Source organism: Argiope bruennichi, chromosome 1, assembly GCF_947563725.1.
Source record: "Argiope bruennichi chromosome 1, qqArgBrue1.1, whole genome shotgun sequence".
NCBI classification, from domain to species: domain Eukaryota; kingdom Metazoa; phylum Arthropoda; class Arachnida; order Araneae; family Araneidae; genus Argiope; species Argiope bruennichi.
In genome coordinates this window covers 88723694-88739825 of record NC_079151.1, presented here as the reverse complement: position 1 = coordinate 88739825, position 16132 = coordinate 88723694, and the positions used below count along the sequence as shown (strand labels likewise).

The 16132-nt window shown below is 27.6% G+C and overlaps 1 protein-coding gene across 1 annotated transcript in view; it reads left to right on the top strand.

Annotated features, from left to right (window-relative positions):
• LOC129981075 (cytochrome P450 4c3-like) overlaps positions 1 to 16132 on the top strand; it is a 46525-nt gene that overhangs the window by 14754 nt on the left and 15639 nt on the right. The window contains exons 3-6 of the mRNA XM_056091726.1: positions 1779 to 1864; positions 4641 to 4828; positions 6383 to 6449; positions 14831 to 14957. Coding sequence (XP_055947701.1) covers positions 1779 to 1864; positions 4641 to 4828; positions 6383 to 6449; positions 14831 to 14957 — 468 coding nt within the window. The remainder of the gene's footprint in view (positions 1 to 1778; positions 1865 to 4640; positions 4829 to 6382; positions 6450 to 14830; positions 14958 to 16132) is intronic.

The window sequence follows — 16132 nt, the reverse complement described above, 5'->3', positions numbered from 1 at the left end:
AAGATTAAGGCAGATAAGATTAAGCGTACTGTTTTAGCATTTAAATTATAGTCATATATAAAATTTTCAACCAAAAAACATTTAATTCATATGCATTTATGCCCATAATTTCCTTCAAAAGAAAGGTAAAGTACTTCTAAGATTTATAATGCATATTGTGCATATAGTTTTGACATTTAGTCATTGAATCACATAACTGTAAGTAAATTATAAAATCAGAATAAGAATTTTTACTTTCTCATATAGGTAGAATAGAGAAAATAATGTAATCGTCAGAAAAATTCAAACTCGAGAATTTATTAATCTCCGCATTTTAGACCTCCCTAAGTTCAAAAAACAAACTTTTTTGAAAATATCCGTCTGTCTGTGACAAAGATAACTCCAAAAACTTTGAGCTCGACGATTGAAATTTTTAATACGGTCTTTAAACAAAATTTGCAGATTTCTTTTAAATTTTAAGTAAAATCTGTTCAAAGGAAGTCTGCCTGTCCGGCAGTTCGAATATAAGTTAATACGTTAACAACAGAATGGAGAGCCAGAGAGATAAGATTCGATATACAGATTTAAAATCTCTATTTGTTAAAGTTTGAGACAAAAATAACAACGAGTTGACTATCCGTCTGTCTATACATTCAGAAGTATGTAAATTCGATAATTCTAAAACACAAAGACAAAATATCAAATGAATTATGGGATTTAGTGACTACAAGTGCAGTTTCGTGTCGAATTTATGCTTCAATCGATTGAAAAAAATGTGTCTAAAGCAAATCCAATTTTTGGATACTATTGACCGTATGTCAGGGATTAATAGCCCAATAATTCGTCAAAGATGACACAACAGATTCAGTAAAAAAGCTAAATTCACCCCAGAGTTCAATATTTCGCAACCATTGTACGGCAAAATCATGCAAAGCGTTTTCTCTGGCTTTACAAATTTATTAGAGAGTCTGCGAAAAGGTTTTGGAAAGATCTTCCTGTTGTTTTTTCTTGTTCTAGAAATAGATTATTGTTTCTATTGGCATACGACGGCTTGTAAACCGAAAAAAGAAAGAATAGAAACCAGAATTATAACCAAAAGTTATATATAGACATGGTTATTTTTCGACATAATCTTCGTGAAGATTCAGATCTTTCTCAAATCCGCTATCAAGATTTTCGATCTCCTCATCGAAGAACATAGTCGACAGTGATGTTAGATGAGGCCTTTCAAACTCATTATTAATTTGCAAGTCCTTTGAGTTCTTTTTCAAGGGAAGAATATAGAACAGGAATGCCTACACCTTTACTCTTCCATATCACAATTTTGGAATGCTAATCGATCAGTTCTTTGCCTAGAATTCCAACAGCCTACTTTTCTTTCGAAGCATTTAATTAAGTCGATGTACAAGATCTTCTATGGCGACAGGCTTGCGTCTTGAGAACCTGACTTAGAGCCGAGTGATTTCTATCTCTTTCATGAATTGAAGGCTAAAGTTTGAATAATGGAGATTTACTAAGGAGCATTCATATTTATATCGTATTACTGGAGGCTACAATTTTCAAGGAGGGCTGAAACTGGCCCAACGATATCACAAATGCCTGAATCTTCACAGTAATTATATTGAAAATTAACCATATTCGTGCATAATTTTTGATAATAAATTCATTTTATTCTCTACTCTTATCTTCGCTTTTCATCTATCGGCAGTCAAAAAATAGGGTTCCATTACTTTAATATTTTGAAGCAATAAACAAAGTAAAAAATGTTAAGTAATTAAAATTTCTACTTCTTTTTACAGGTCATTTTAAATAGTAACACTATTCTAAAAAAGACTTTCATGTACGACTTCCTCAATTATTGGTTTAAAGAAGGTCTGATTACAAGGTAAGTGTTTTTTACTCTATATCATACGCTAATGTTACATTAATTAATTACCGTCGCATCGTCGAATTTCTTTACTTTAGAAAAAATCATATCTTACTTTACATAGAATAAATTTTTCTCGCTATATACACTTTAATTTTTAAGCAAATTTTTTAGCTAATAGTTATCATATCACTGTGCAAATATAATTTATCTTTAACAGAAAAAGATAACCACAAGATTAGCTTAGAAGATATCTATTCAAAAGAATTTCAAGCAATAAATTAATTATGTATATATACTAGAATATTTTTTACACATCTCCGTGATTCTAGGCTCACATTAGTTATTTCTCCCATATATTTGCACGTTACAGTAAGTAGTTATAAATCATAAAAGAAAAAAATATTTTTATACTGTATATTTTCAAACAAGGCATTCTTCTGAAAAACAATGTAAAATATATACATGATTAATTTTCACGGATAACTAAAAAATAAAACACGACAAAAAAATTGTCTAGAAAATTAATGAATTTATTAAAAAGGAAATGATTGAAAAATTATGATTTACTAAGTTAGTCACATTCCTTAGATCATTACAGAGGAAAAAAAGAAGTTTCTAATAGAGTATTATAATATGCAAATACCACAAATCGAAAGCATGAAGGATGGAATATAAGATCAATCTTTCAAGTGTTATCCATGAAAAGAAATTAAGTATATATATATATATATATATATTCCACGCTTTATATGTTTTCTAGCACTCTTTAATTGATTATATACTTGAAAGCATTAAAAACTCTACTCATTAAACTATCATACTCTCTTAACATATTAAGTAAAGAACGTATAATTACTGTTTCTTGCCTTTTTGAGATGTAGGTTTTATTCGGTCACAAAAATTTTTATTTCAAAAATATCGAGTGTCTTGCTGTTAAATTGTTGCGGTAAAATCGTCTTCCATTTACAAAATCACACTAATTCTCGGTTTCTAGAAAACATTTTGATTTAAAGTCTAGAATTGTATTTTTTCTTACTTTCTCATAAACAAAGCATACAATGATAAAGTTCAATCATTATGAAAAAAAATTCCATCTGGAAATCGTGACAAATTTCAACGTTTCAGAATTTTTTAGCCCTAAAAATACATTTTTGAAATAATGTCTTTTCATCTGAAAACAAGATAATTCATAAATGCTTTGAACAAAATAAATGGAATTTAGTATGTGATCTTTACATCAGTTTTGTAGATTTATTGTAAATCTTGAGGGAAATGCATTCATAATCGAATCTTTAAATCCGCTAAGGTTTTGACTATTTGTCTTTTTATTCTTTTACACATATTTAAACGTGATAATTCAAAAATTTTACAAAGTTTTGTTTATAGTTTTATCACCTGAAATATAGATAATTAACATGTTTTAAACAAAGCTATCAAAAATATATCTATTAGTCTATTCTTTCGCATGAATGCAAACACGACAACTGAAAGACACAACATTGAATAAATGAAATATGGTTTGTGATCTTATAACTAGAATTGTATTTTTGTGTTAAATTCTGCTTTCAATAGGTTGAGAAAAGATATATATGCAAGATACATATTCCGTTTCCTGTTATTTATGCATTAACCGCATGCAGGCAATTAGTCGCCAAATATTGCTCCGTGACTAATCGGCTGTTTTGTAACTTATTTTCACCAACAGCATGAAATTAATGTATCAACACCAGTTTTCTTTACTATGCTACAAGACATAAAAATCTCATGGGCTTGCTTAATTCTAAAAATAAATATATGAGCTCTTATGGCGCTCTTCGTGCCCAAAGTTCCCAAATTTTTGCGGTCTTGATGAGGATAACATCTTTCTACAAAGTATGCTAGAAAAGTTTGGGGAGATAACTGCCACGCATTTGTTTTTCTATGAAAGTTTAATGTGTTTCAAAACACCTACTTCTTTCTTTTCTTACACAGAGAAATCCCCTAAATTTTACGATACGATTTCATGCAGTAATTTTTGGTGTTTAATTACCATTCATTTTATATATCCGAAAATTATATAACTATCTTAAAATTTTACGATGATAATTTGATTTCGATTTCAGCTAAGTTCTTCTGTATACATGGTTATCAAATTGTATCAAAACGTCATACAAATTGTTCTTAATTCAAAATTCTGGCAATTAAAAAACAATTGCAAATTTATTTAAGGATATGCTAATAATTATAAATATGTAGTTTAGAAATATGACCTTGTCTTCTGGACATAATGAATCCAGATTCACCACCCTATCACATTATGGATTTAGTGTGCAGGTAGACCTGGAGCCAGCTTAATATAACAAGGATGGAATATTCTTTTACTAGTTTGCTGTTGATATTTGTAGAATTGGTACCAGCTATAGCTATTTTCCTCATCATCCGACCAAAGATTTAAATGACGAGTTTAATGCCAAAATAGTTCATGTACTACTTCAAAATGGCCCATTAGTTACAATGTCGCAATCAAAGATACTTTATGGTACAGCTTAATTATTAGCAGGCGGTAACGTGTTAAATGTTGCAATCCTCTAAAATAAAAAAGGGTATGCATTTTAAGAAAGTTTTTTTTTAAGATTGCGTTTGTTTGGCAAGCATTTTAATGATTGGCAAAATTTTGCAAGCTTGACAACAAGACCGTTCCGTAACACTAATTGCAATCATTAACTAGGACTAACGAAAGATTAATGTGTTGGAAAGTCAAGGATTTACTCCTATCATTTTTATGTCGTTTATGTTTCTACTTTTTCATCAGTTCTGGATCCAAATGGCGCATGAGAAGGAAGTTATTGACTCCAGCTTTTCACTTCCGAATCTTATCCGACTTCCAGCCGGTCCTTGATGAGCAATCTCGAGTACTAGTGAAAGTACTTGAAGAAAAAGAAGGCGAAATAGTGGATATTGTCCATCCAGTCACTCTTTGCACCTTGGATATTATCTGTGGTCAGTTAATGCTATATTTTGTGTTTTTTTTATTATATCATTAGAATTTTATTCATAAAATTTACTTTCATATTGAAATAAAAAGTAAATAATATACAACAGTTATTGAGAGCTAGAAAATTTTAAAAAAAATGAATAGCTGAAACCAGATTAAAACATTCTTTTTTATATTTTTAAAAACATAAGTTCCTATTCTTATTATATCATTTATAATAAAAAATAATTAATATATTAATTAATGAAATTCCTTTTATTGTATCATAATTAATTAGAATAATTAATTTTATTGTATTCTAATAAATTAGTATAATTAATTTCATTATACTAATTTATGTTGAATTAGAACATAAAAATGTTTAACTGGAGCAAGAAATCATTTGGATTCTTTGGAAGCAAAGATTTAATCTCTTGGCATGCTATATCAAATTTATTTTACTTTTAGTTTAAAACTAATTTAATTACTTTGACGTAATGGCAATCTAATCAGCATTGCTGGATTACTTATTACTCCAGTCAGACATTATGTTAAGTATTTATCAAATCCATCGCATACCATTTTGTTCATTGTTTTCGCAATTATCGTAGCATTCTGCGAATCCTGTATTTATCTTATTTTTTAAATATAAATTTATCATCTATTTGTCGGATATCCATGTTGCTTAGCTGTAAATGTATTTTTCTAGTTCAAATAAGCAAGATTCATCGATTGATAACTATTTTTTGGAAAGATTAATATTAATTAGCTTTAATTTTTATTTAAATTTTAATATGATAATATTTATAGTCTAGTTATTATTATAAATAGCATCATGTGTGATACGAAATGCATAACGCAAAGTTCGTTCAAAAACCTTTACAAGGAAAACCGCTCGATTTCGCAGACAAATGTGGTAATTATTGGGTTGTGTGACCTGAATAAGAATATGTTTTCAAAAACTTTAACTAAGCCTTTTATTAAAATTATTCAACATTTTAAATTTTTCCGAAGTAAATTAAAAACATTATTGTACATAATTATACACATTAAAATTGCATAACATTAAAATTTAAGGAATCAAGTTTTTACTTATAACAATTTTAGTTTTATGCATTTTTTTTTCTAAATTTATTAAATTTTAATCGAATTTAAATATACTTCCAACAATAACTTTTATTGTTTAATTCCTGTATTTATACACACATCTACTGTGATGATATTAAAACGATTGCGACTTTTTTTTCTGTGCACACATTTTGATAATTATAATTAAGACTAAAAGTGAAATTATAAAGTGAAACGAAAACAAAGATTTTTCTCATTAAGAGCTCGAATTTCTTTTAAATATTTTGGAAGACTTTACCACTTTTAATAAATGCTCGTAGTTTTAGTATGGTTTAATACAGGAAGTAATTCAATATGCTAATACAGCAATCAAATTTATGCTTGTGCGTGATCCGATAGCGTGTTTTGCACCTAATAAAGATTAAAATGCAAAAGAATGCCATTATTTTTTTCATGAAATTGTATCTATTTTAAAAGTACATCGTATAACATGAACTATTTTTCTGTTCCAGAAACCGCTATGGGTATAAAAATTGAAGCTCAAAGAAAAAATACCAAATATGTCGAAGCTCTTAAGCAGTAAGTAGAAATTAATTCCATCTTCTAGAAAAAAACATTCAATCTCATATACTCATTTTAAAATTAGATAAATATTAACCTGTTAACCGGGGAATTAACTTTTGTTAATATCGTTTCGCAATAAAGACTTCTTTGAGGAGCTATTTATGCCAAAAGTAATAAATTAATATTCATTTGTAGATTATTTATTTTTACAAAACATTTTATGAGATAGTTTGAAAATATATAAATCAATTCTTCCAGTTACCAAAAATAAATTAAACAAATTGGAACAATGAGGCATGTACAAATTAACACTATATTCAAGATATCAAAATCTCTATTTCCTGAAAGCTTATAAATACAATTTTCAACTTCTGGTTGCGTTTACTCTTGCCAAATTAGGTAATATACAATCTGCCAAGTGTTAATCTCTTCAGTTATATGTGAAAGAAGGTCGTCCTATGTTAATAGATGAAGACTGCTGTCCATATCCATATTTTTCGACTCATTTTTTTCTTAAATATTTTCTTTCCCAAGATAATTGTAAATCTCATTTTGAAAACACGCAATAAAAAAATTCTTGTATTATTAAAATTTAAAATTTCAAATGCACACAATAGAATGTACAATATATATATTATTTCAAAAGACGTTGGAATTAAACTGTGCAAATTTATAGTATTTCCATATAGCCACCCTAGGTTTTAACAGGTAAGAGCGAGTAATGCAACCCATATATTAATTTTAAACATTTACATGATGAAAACATTCTCCAAGCCCATTGGAACCCTCTTCCTAATAAAATATTTTTCAATGGAATTAAATGCAATACTAGACTTAATTCGTTATATATGCTTATAGCAAATCATTTAAATAAAATTACATTTACATAAATCGGATTGTTATTTCTATGTTTCTTATTGTTCTTCATTTCATTTAATATAAACTGTTTTGTATAGTATGGTTGCATTTCAACACTGTTTCAAATAATAATATATGAATTATAAGGATTTACAAACATGAAGCTTTTTTATAGTTTTATTTACCACATACATTCACAATCATTCATTCCAATTTTCTTTTAAATAAGGGAATTCGAATCAGTTGTACTGATTAGAATGCCGATATATGAGAAGGATTGACAGAGTTCTTGAAGTCGACGGTTCTTAAACTCCGAATGTAACAATTTTTAAAAAGATAAATATTTACAAAATCAATTTCAGAAAAAATTTTGCTATAAATTGCACAACAAAGATTAGAACGGTGAATAATGATGTAAAATAAAAAAGGAGTATAAAATTTAAAAAAAAGAAAACTTTACAAAAATTAACGACAATATTAGTGAAAAGACGAAGTCATGCCTGGCAGTAGGAGAGTAATGAAATCTTCAATGGATAGGAAAAGATAATCTTTCCAGAAAAAAATACCTTCATATAAACACATAGGATTTTTTTTTATATATTAGCATATTATTATAATGATAATATCAATTTCAGATTTATTTGTTGTATTCCTTAAGCAATCCATTAGCTTTTAAAAACAGTTTTGGAAATATAATGCACAATGACTTTAAAAAAAATTAATTAAACTTCAAAAAACATAAGATAAAATTAGATAGGTTCCAAGTCAGATGGTGTCAGATAAAGTTTGCATACACAATCGAAGTTTGAAAACATTTATTACTAAGAGCTGTACTTTAATCCTTTAATATCTTGTTGGATGTTTCTTATGTTTAAGGACCTCTGTCAATCATTTGAGAAACTATTGCACCAGTTTGTATGCTGCTTCAGAAAAAATGCTATTACACTCGATGATAATTACATTTTGCAACATGGCTTTCAAAATTATATCATGCGGCGAATCTTCCATTCCATTAAATCCCATGAATACTCAGTAAGGTTTATATCCGACAATTGTGCAGATATTTTTTATATTGTATAATAGCCAAAGTGAGTCTCACGTTGTGAGCAATATATTTAGAATCATTGTCCGGCATAAACCAAAAGTCTTCAAGATTCAAATGTTGTGCTCTCATAAATTTTCTTTTAAAATTTTTGCATACTACCATATAATTTAACGGTGACTAACTACCATAACTCCTCCAGCATACTTAATTGTAAGCACAAGATTCCGCTTCTCAAAAGCCAGACTTTGTTTTCTCTGAACCTGCTAATGCTCTTTGATGCCGAAGATATAGGATTTGTTTTCATCAGAGAAAACCTTTTTTTCCCAAATCAATAGAAGTTTAACAATATCTCGTTTGCAAACCACAACCGGCTACTCCAACCTGCCACTAAAGCATATGGATTTGTCTGATTGATCGAACGGTCGCGACAGCAACACTGGCGGGTACTAAGATTGAGTCCTTAGAGACATCTCTGGTCGCGGTGCAATCCCTTCCGTGGGAAGCACACCCCGTCATCGGTAAGAGGTAGTCGACCACCACCATTTCTGTATCCATCGGTGTGGTGAGAATTAACCACACAACCTAAACTTCTTATTCTCGTTTCTGATGTTCCCAGTAGGATATCTCGTTTGCAAAATCTAAATGCTTTTGCCTATTGATAGATAGTATGAGTGGCTAATTGTTTCTCAAATTTCTCTTTAATCCCCTTTGCAATTCAAAATGTAGTAGTCATAGGACTTAGACATACAGACTCGGAGGATATCTCTATGGCAGAGAGCTTAGATTGATGACGATTACATATTTTTGAGATACTAGATTTCGATGAACTAATTATTGATAACTCTTTGCATAGGGGAACGAGTTCTTCTGAAAATCGTGCCAATTGCATTAAAAGTTTCGCCTTCATTCCTTCATTTTATAATAATCGTCTCTTCCACAAGACTAATTTCTGTTCCTTTCAAATCCATTTTAATGTTACCTTTCAAAATCCGCCAAAATGCAATATTTCAAGTTCACTCAGCTACATTAAATAAGTGTTTGCAAAAACTGGTTTAATTTGCCAATAACCCTTTATCTTATGTGCAAGCATTTTTGAAGCTCTTCTTGAAATTTTAATTTAAATAATTTTAAAAAACTATTGGATATTATATATCTGAAATCATTATTAAAAAAATGAATGAAATATAAGAAATATAATAAGTAAAAAGGGAATTAATATTATCCTTGTAATATGCTTTTTTTTATTCTTCTGCATTTGCTTTATGTCTGCATGCAGAATTTTTCAGGCTAGCCTATTAGAAGCGAAAGCAAGAACCAATCAGAAAGCGAATAAAAATTAAAAGGCGTATCAAACGGATGCCCAAATTCGTTAAAACTTTTTTTTTTCTTATTCTTCCAGCTTTAGTTGTAGTTTTTTCAAGTTTTGCAGCTTTTAAAAATCCAGGAATTCATGAAAAATTAATATGATTTCTTTAATAACACCAATTGTCTTAGGTCCAATTGTTTCTCGTTCAGGTCTAGAAATTTAAAATTTCAAGCCGACTGGGCTTGTTGATTGTTTTTGGTGCGATTTCGTTGAATGGAATTTCTTAATAAAACCTTCCTTGTATGAATTAGAAATGCCTACAACTTTCTTTTAAACAATAATAAGAAGATTAAATTTGAACACAATGCGCAAAGCAGCTTGAAGTCTTGTTTAGTTCATAATGATTGCCCACGAAGTTTGCCTTGGTCACACTCATAGGCAACCCTCTTGCAGTAATCCATTTAACATCATGCACCGAAACGCACGTTGGCAGCCATTGATGCGTGTTTGATAGCAGTATGAATTTCCTGTATAAATTGTTTAATTATGTCTTGACATTGCTTTTTGTTTTATCGGGATATAACCTTAATTTTGTCTTAACTGAGTGTTAAGATACTTTTAAAAGAATCCAAGTGAGTGAAATAAATTGCACAGGTATATAAATCATGTGTCCTATATAGGGATTGCAATACCGGACCAAAATTTCAATACCGGTATTCGGTATTTTTTAAATCTTAATACCGGGATACCGATTTTAATACCGGTATTAGAAATTTTAGAAAAAGAAAGAAAACACAGGTGTTTCTTTGTTTTATTTGCCAGTTTTGTTAGAGAGTGTAAATATCACAAAAAATAATTTGTAACTTATAAATTATAACAGTATATAATCACAAAAATATAAAGAAACATCTTATTTATTCAAATCACAAAAAAGTATAAATATCACTATTCAGTCTGTGGTACTATTACAAATATTTGAAACGTGATCTTAAAAAACATAATGCATCCATTGTACTGTCATTAAGCCTGAAAATTAATTTTGTGTAAAATTTACCAGCTGTAGAAAACGCTCTTTCGGCATCTACGCTAATTGGTGGTACTGTTAGCAATGCGGATTATACTTTTTACAAGTATTTGCCTCTAAATCCCTCATCTTCAAATAAATCGATTTCTCGTAGGATGGTTTTGGATATAGCTGATTTCTGTATTGTATTTTGGTTCGTTGAAATTTTATTATTTATCGCTAATTCTAATTTTTGTTCAAGAGACAATTTCTTTTTACTATCGACAGTAGTGACATCATAATCTTCGATAACTGAATCGAATTCTGAATGTGGATAGGTTTGTGTGTAAAAAAATTTTAAGAAAATTTACTCTAAACTTAATCAGATTTGAACTGGTTATTTTCTTTTCTTCTTTTTCATTTTTGAAATCATTGTAATTATGTAAATACCACAAGACATTTTTTATTTCGGTATGCCTTTTTTCTGTGCGATTTTTCAATGTAATATATAATTCTTCAGATAGTGATGTGTGCTGTTCTTTCAGTGACTGCAGCATGAAATTTATTGTTGCATTAGCTGTTAATAAATTAGAATCTCACAGACATAATGCCTCAATAGTCAATTTTATTGGAAGTAGAGTTGATATAGTTCTAGATATTAAGTCGAATTCACTATCTGAAAAATTAATTTACAGGTTTAAGTCCATTATTGCTTTTGGATTGGATTTCTCAGTTTCAAAAATCGTTCCATCATTAGGAGTAAACTGTTCCAACGTGTTTTAGAATCTAATATTAACATATATTCTGTTTTATTTTCAGTTAGTATATATTTTAGTAATATATCCTTTTTATAGGGGAACGTTTAAATATCTTAACAATTCTTCGAACTTTATAAATTATAGGAAGCAATTCTTGATAGGTTATCGATTATCTTCATCGTCAATATCACTCTTACTCTTTTCAAAGTTGAAATCCAAAATTTCTATATCCACAGTATTTGGATTCTTCTGTTCTTTATTTTTTTGGTATAATATATCTATTACTCCTAATTGAATTCCATGTGCATAGAACAACTGCTGATTTGCACCAATCAACTTTCCAACTCTTTTCATAACTGTTGCTCCATCAGTAGTTATGGATAAAATATCTTCTTTCAGGGATAATCAGGCTAATTTAGATTTAAGCAACAAATTAAGCTATTAATTAGCTAATTAATTTCGCCCGTTAGGGTGACATAAAAACAAAAACGTATACTATTTTGTTGTGTTGGCGATCCCTGATCATATAGTGGAGACAATTTTAAAAATTTCTAGTAAATACCGAAAACCCTGTATTTAAACTTGTGAATACCGGTATTACAAAATTGTACAAATGGCTCAAAATACCGGTATTCCGTATTCCGGTATACCGGTATTGCAATCCCTAGTCCTATGGCAAATGATATAAGACAGTTATTATGTACCCACATAAAACTAAGCTTTTTACTGCAAAATGTTGCCGTTCTGTATCATTTAAACGAAACACTTGACCATTTGCAAGTGGTCCTAATGTTATAAATACATATATTAATGAAAGATTATTTTTTTAATGCAAACAAAAAATATTACCTGCAAACTATACTAGCAGTAAATATTCTTACAAGATACTTAAAGGATCACTAATTTGAATTAATAAGTTGATATTTATAGCTGCATATGCCAAAACATTCCAATATTAAATTATTTAAGACTTCATTTAAGAAGAATATTAAATTATTAAATTGTATTAAAATTTATATGATTAGGTATTTTTAATAGAATCAAATTAGGTATTTTTAATACATCAATTTTTAATAATAACCAATAAAGATGGCATTACATAATTCTTACAAGAATCATATAATATGAATTTTGATTTTACTAATAGTGTTTCAAGAAGCGTTTGAATGTATTAAAAATTTTAAAGTTACTTTTTTACTCAAACATTACTTTTTTTTTCTTAAATAGGAAGTAAATATCTGTGTCATTCTTTAATGTTAAATCTTTAAAAGCACAAAAAAAATCATTCGAAAAATGTTGAAATAAAACTTAATCCGAATTAGTTATCAGTAGAAGCCATTTCAATAAAAAAGACGAAGACACAGTTAACACAGTTTGAAAATTTTCTTAATTTTCTGAGAAAGAATTAAAATTTTTTTTTAATAAAAGCAATAAAACTGTCAAGAATACCTCCAACAAATTTAATCTTGTGTTCTCATGCATTACTAAATGGTTTATTATGCATTTCGCCACTATTTGACCATAACATGTACATTACATTAAAAAAAGACATAGTAAAAATATCTTATGAACTAAAATCTTACTATTGTTTTTAAGGGAATATAATGGAGTATTGAAAAATTTCTTAATTTTATAAATGAGTGAATTTTCATGCGTTAAATAAAAAAAAAATATTTTTGTTCTCCAGTGAATACTGATATTCGAAGCTAAATTTTATGTAGCATATCTTCCTATCCTGATCTTTATTGTATCCATATATTAAATCTTGAAACAAAATATACATTATAGCGCCATCTGAGAATTACAATCCGAATTACAAGATCTCTCATCGAGAAAACGAAATAACCATTTCTTGCTTAAGATGTCGAGGCATAACAACCTTTCATCTTGAAAAATTTACCATTTGGTAATCAAGACTCGGTGATCCTTTTTTTTTTCTTCCTGCAGCTTCTGTCATTATTATTCTATTTTTCATAGAAATCAAACCTTTTTTAAATGTTTCAGAAATTTAAATTCGAAGCATAAAAAGACATAAAAAATGGCGCCTATTTTTAAAAAAATGTTTTTTAAGAATTATTTTAAAATATGAAACATTTTTTAGTCATGATATAAATCTGTTTTAACTAATGAATGCCTGATAATTTTGCTTTCAAAAATACTTTGTATACTAGTTTCAGACGTTGTCTTATCAACTGAAAATTAATAAAAATGTATATATAATTTAAATTTTTTCCATTTAATTAAAAAATATTTAACATCCCTAAAAAGTGGCAATCTTAAAATCCTAGAAATCTCTATAAAAATTTAAAAATGCATATGATTGCAAAAATACGTAAACTAAACAATTGCTTATAGTAGTATATCAAAAATAGACAAGTAAATAATTTTAAATTTAAATAAATAAATGTAAATCATAATTTTTAAATAAAAAATAATTTCGAAAACTACTTTTTTCTTCTTGTCATTACTGCCAGTGTAATTTTAGAAAAATATAAAAAAAGCGATTTTAGAGTACGCTTTATGTCATTTATGAGTTGCCATCTATTAAAAAATTAAAATGAAAGCATAGGAATAGATTAATAAGCAGAAAAATCTATATAGTATATATAGCAGAAATGTTTATATATGTAAAATTCAAGAGCATATTTCAAACCGTCCTTAAAAAAAACCACTGTACCTTAATGAGTTAAGATACTAATTCTTTTTAAATGAATGCAATAAGAAATTATTAAAAATATCTTTTGTTATGGGTAAATTGATAAATTAGCAAACAAATAATTGTCAGAGAAATTTGATCATCCCCAATAAATACTAATTTACTCATTTTTAAATTATGTTAATTATCCTTTCATTTTAATTAATCCATTTACAGCTGTAAAAACAGCTAAAAGCAATTTTAATCCTATTATATTCTATGACTAAAATTTCTTATAAAGTATTATTTTCTTTATATTAGAATTAACAATGATAATAATTGCATCTCAGATTTTTGATAAATCTTTATCACATTATTTATTTTATCTAGTTAAACAATATATATAATCTAATAAATTAACATTTTATAAGAAGAAAAATTCATTTTAATATGGACAAGTAAATAGAAAGGCACAGAAGAAATAAGTGTTTTATAAAATAAAATTTAAAATAAAGAATTAAAATGTTGACAACAAATAATCATTTATTTTAAACAGCAATTTTATTTTTTTAATCATTTGTATTATATTCTAGTCACGCTATTTTAAATAAAATAGATAACTAATTGTGCCCCAAATAAAATTAGAAAATTTAATAACTACTTATAAATTGGATAATCTGCGCCATACTATTATGACTCGGAATATTATGTTATTGTCAGTTTTAATAATAACTAATCCGCGCTTAATTTAGAAATTTTTTCTATTAATTTTAACTATGTCTATTATTTAGGGCCTCTTCTCAATTCTCTGATCGTATCATTAAGCCTTGGGTTTGGTCTGACTTCACGTATTACTTGACTGAGGAGGGACGCAAGTACAAAAAGAATGTATCTATTATGCTCCAGTTCACTTCAGCTGTAAGTAGATATCAGATCTGTAAGTAGATTTTGACTTCAATCAAGTTAAGTTTTTAAGGTCAGTTTAAGCATGATTTTTCTTAGTAACATTGTAAAATTCTAAGTACTGCAGATAAAATTCACGCTTTATTTAGCTCCCTTTGAAGCATTTAATTTGTCACACATTTCTAAGATCACAAAGATTAAAATTATAACATGAAAACTAACAGAAATATGGCATGCTGACTCATTATAAGTCAATTTTTTAAATAAAATAATTAAATTACTTAAGCCTTTTTAAAAGTTTGGTAGTATATATCCCAGATAAATATAATCGCATATACTTAATTCCAATCTATCAACACTTTGAATTTTAATTGAAGACTTTTTTTTCTATTAATTCATTAATCGTATTTTATCTCTGGCATTTATCACTATCAAAAAATAACTAAAATAGCAATATCTATGAGGTAAGAATATTAAGATTATATGATAAACGCGATTTTGATTGAGGGCAAAATTTCTTCATTTTCTTATTTCTTTGTATTAAATATTTTACTCAAATTGAATTCCTTCATTTAAGGTGTATTAAAAAAAACTAGGATCCTAGGCAGTAATTTAGCAAAAAAAAAAAAAGTACACAAAATATCAATTCCCTTACTCTTATCCCAGAACAACAGATCAATTTATTACTAGTAAACTTCTTTTTCATAAAAAATGCATTTCAAAATATTAAATTGCTTAAAAAAAATAAACATTACAATCGATTATATTTTATCCTAAGTGCTTTTGCTCTTTATTTATACAAAAGCTTACACTGTTCGATATTTTATTCATAAAAGTTTATATAATCTCAAAAGTTTCAGCAGATTTTGTTATAAAACACAAAATCGTTCTTTTATAAGGAAAATATTAAAATTATTAAAAGAAAATTATGCTTATAAAATGTTTATAAAAAATTTCTAAATTTTTCTAATATAAATAAGCATTAAGTTCGAAAGGAAATTTTAAATACTTTTGTACAAAATAAATATTTATGGAATTCACTACACGGAAGAATGCACATTTTCATAAATATTACATTCATTCATTCATTCTACGTACCATATTCAATACAACAATTGTTAAAATATGTATTTCCATTCATCATATTTAAGTTTTTAAATGAAGAATACATGGCTTTAAAAGAATTTAAC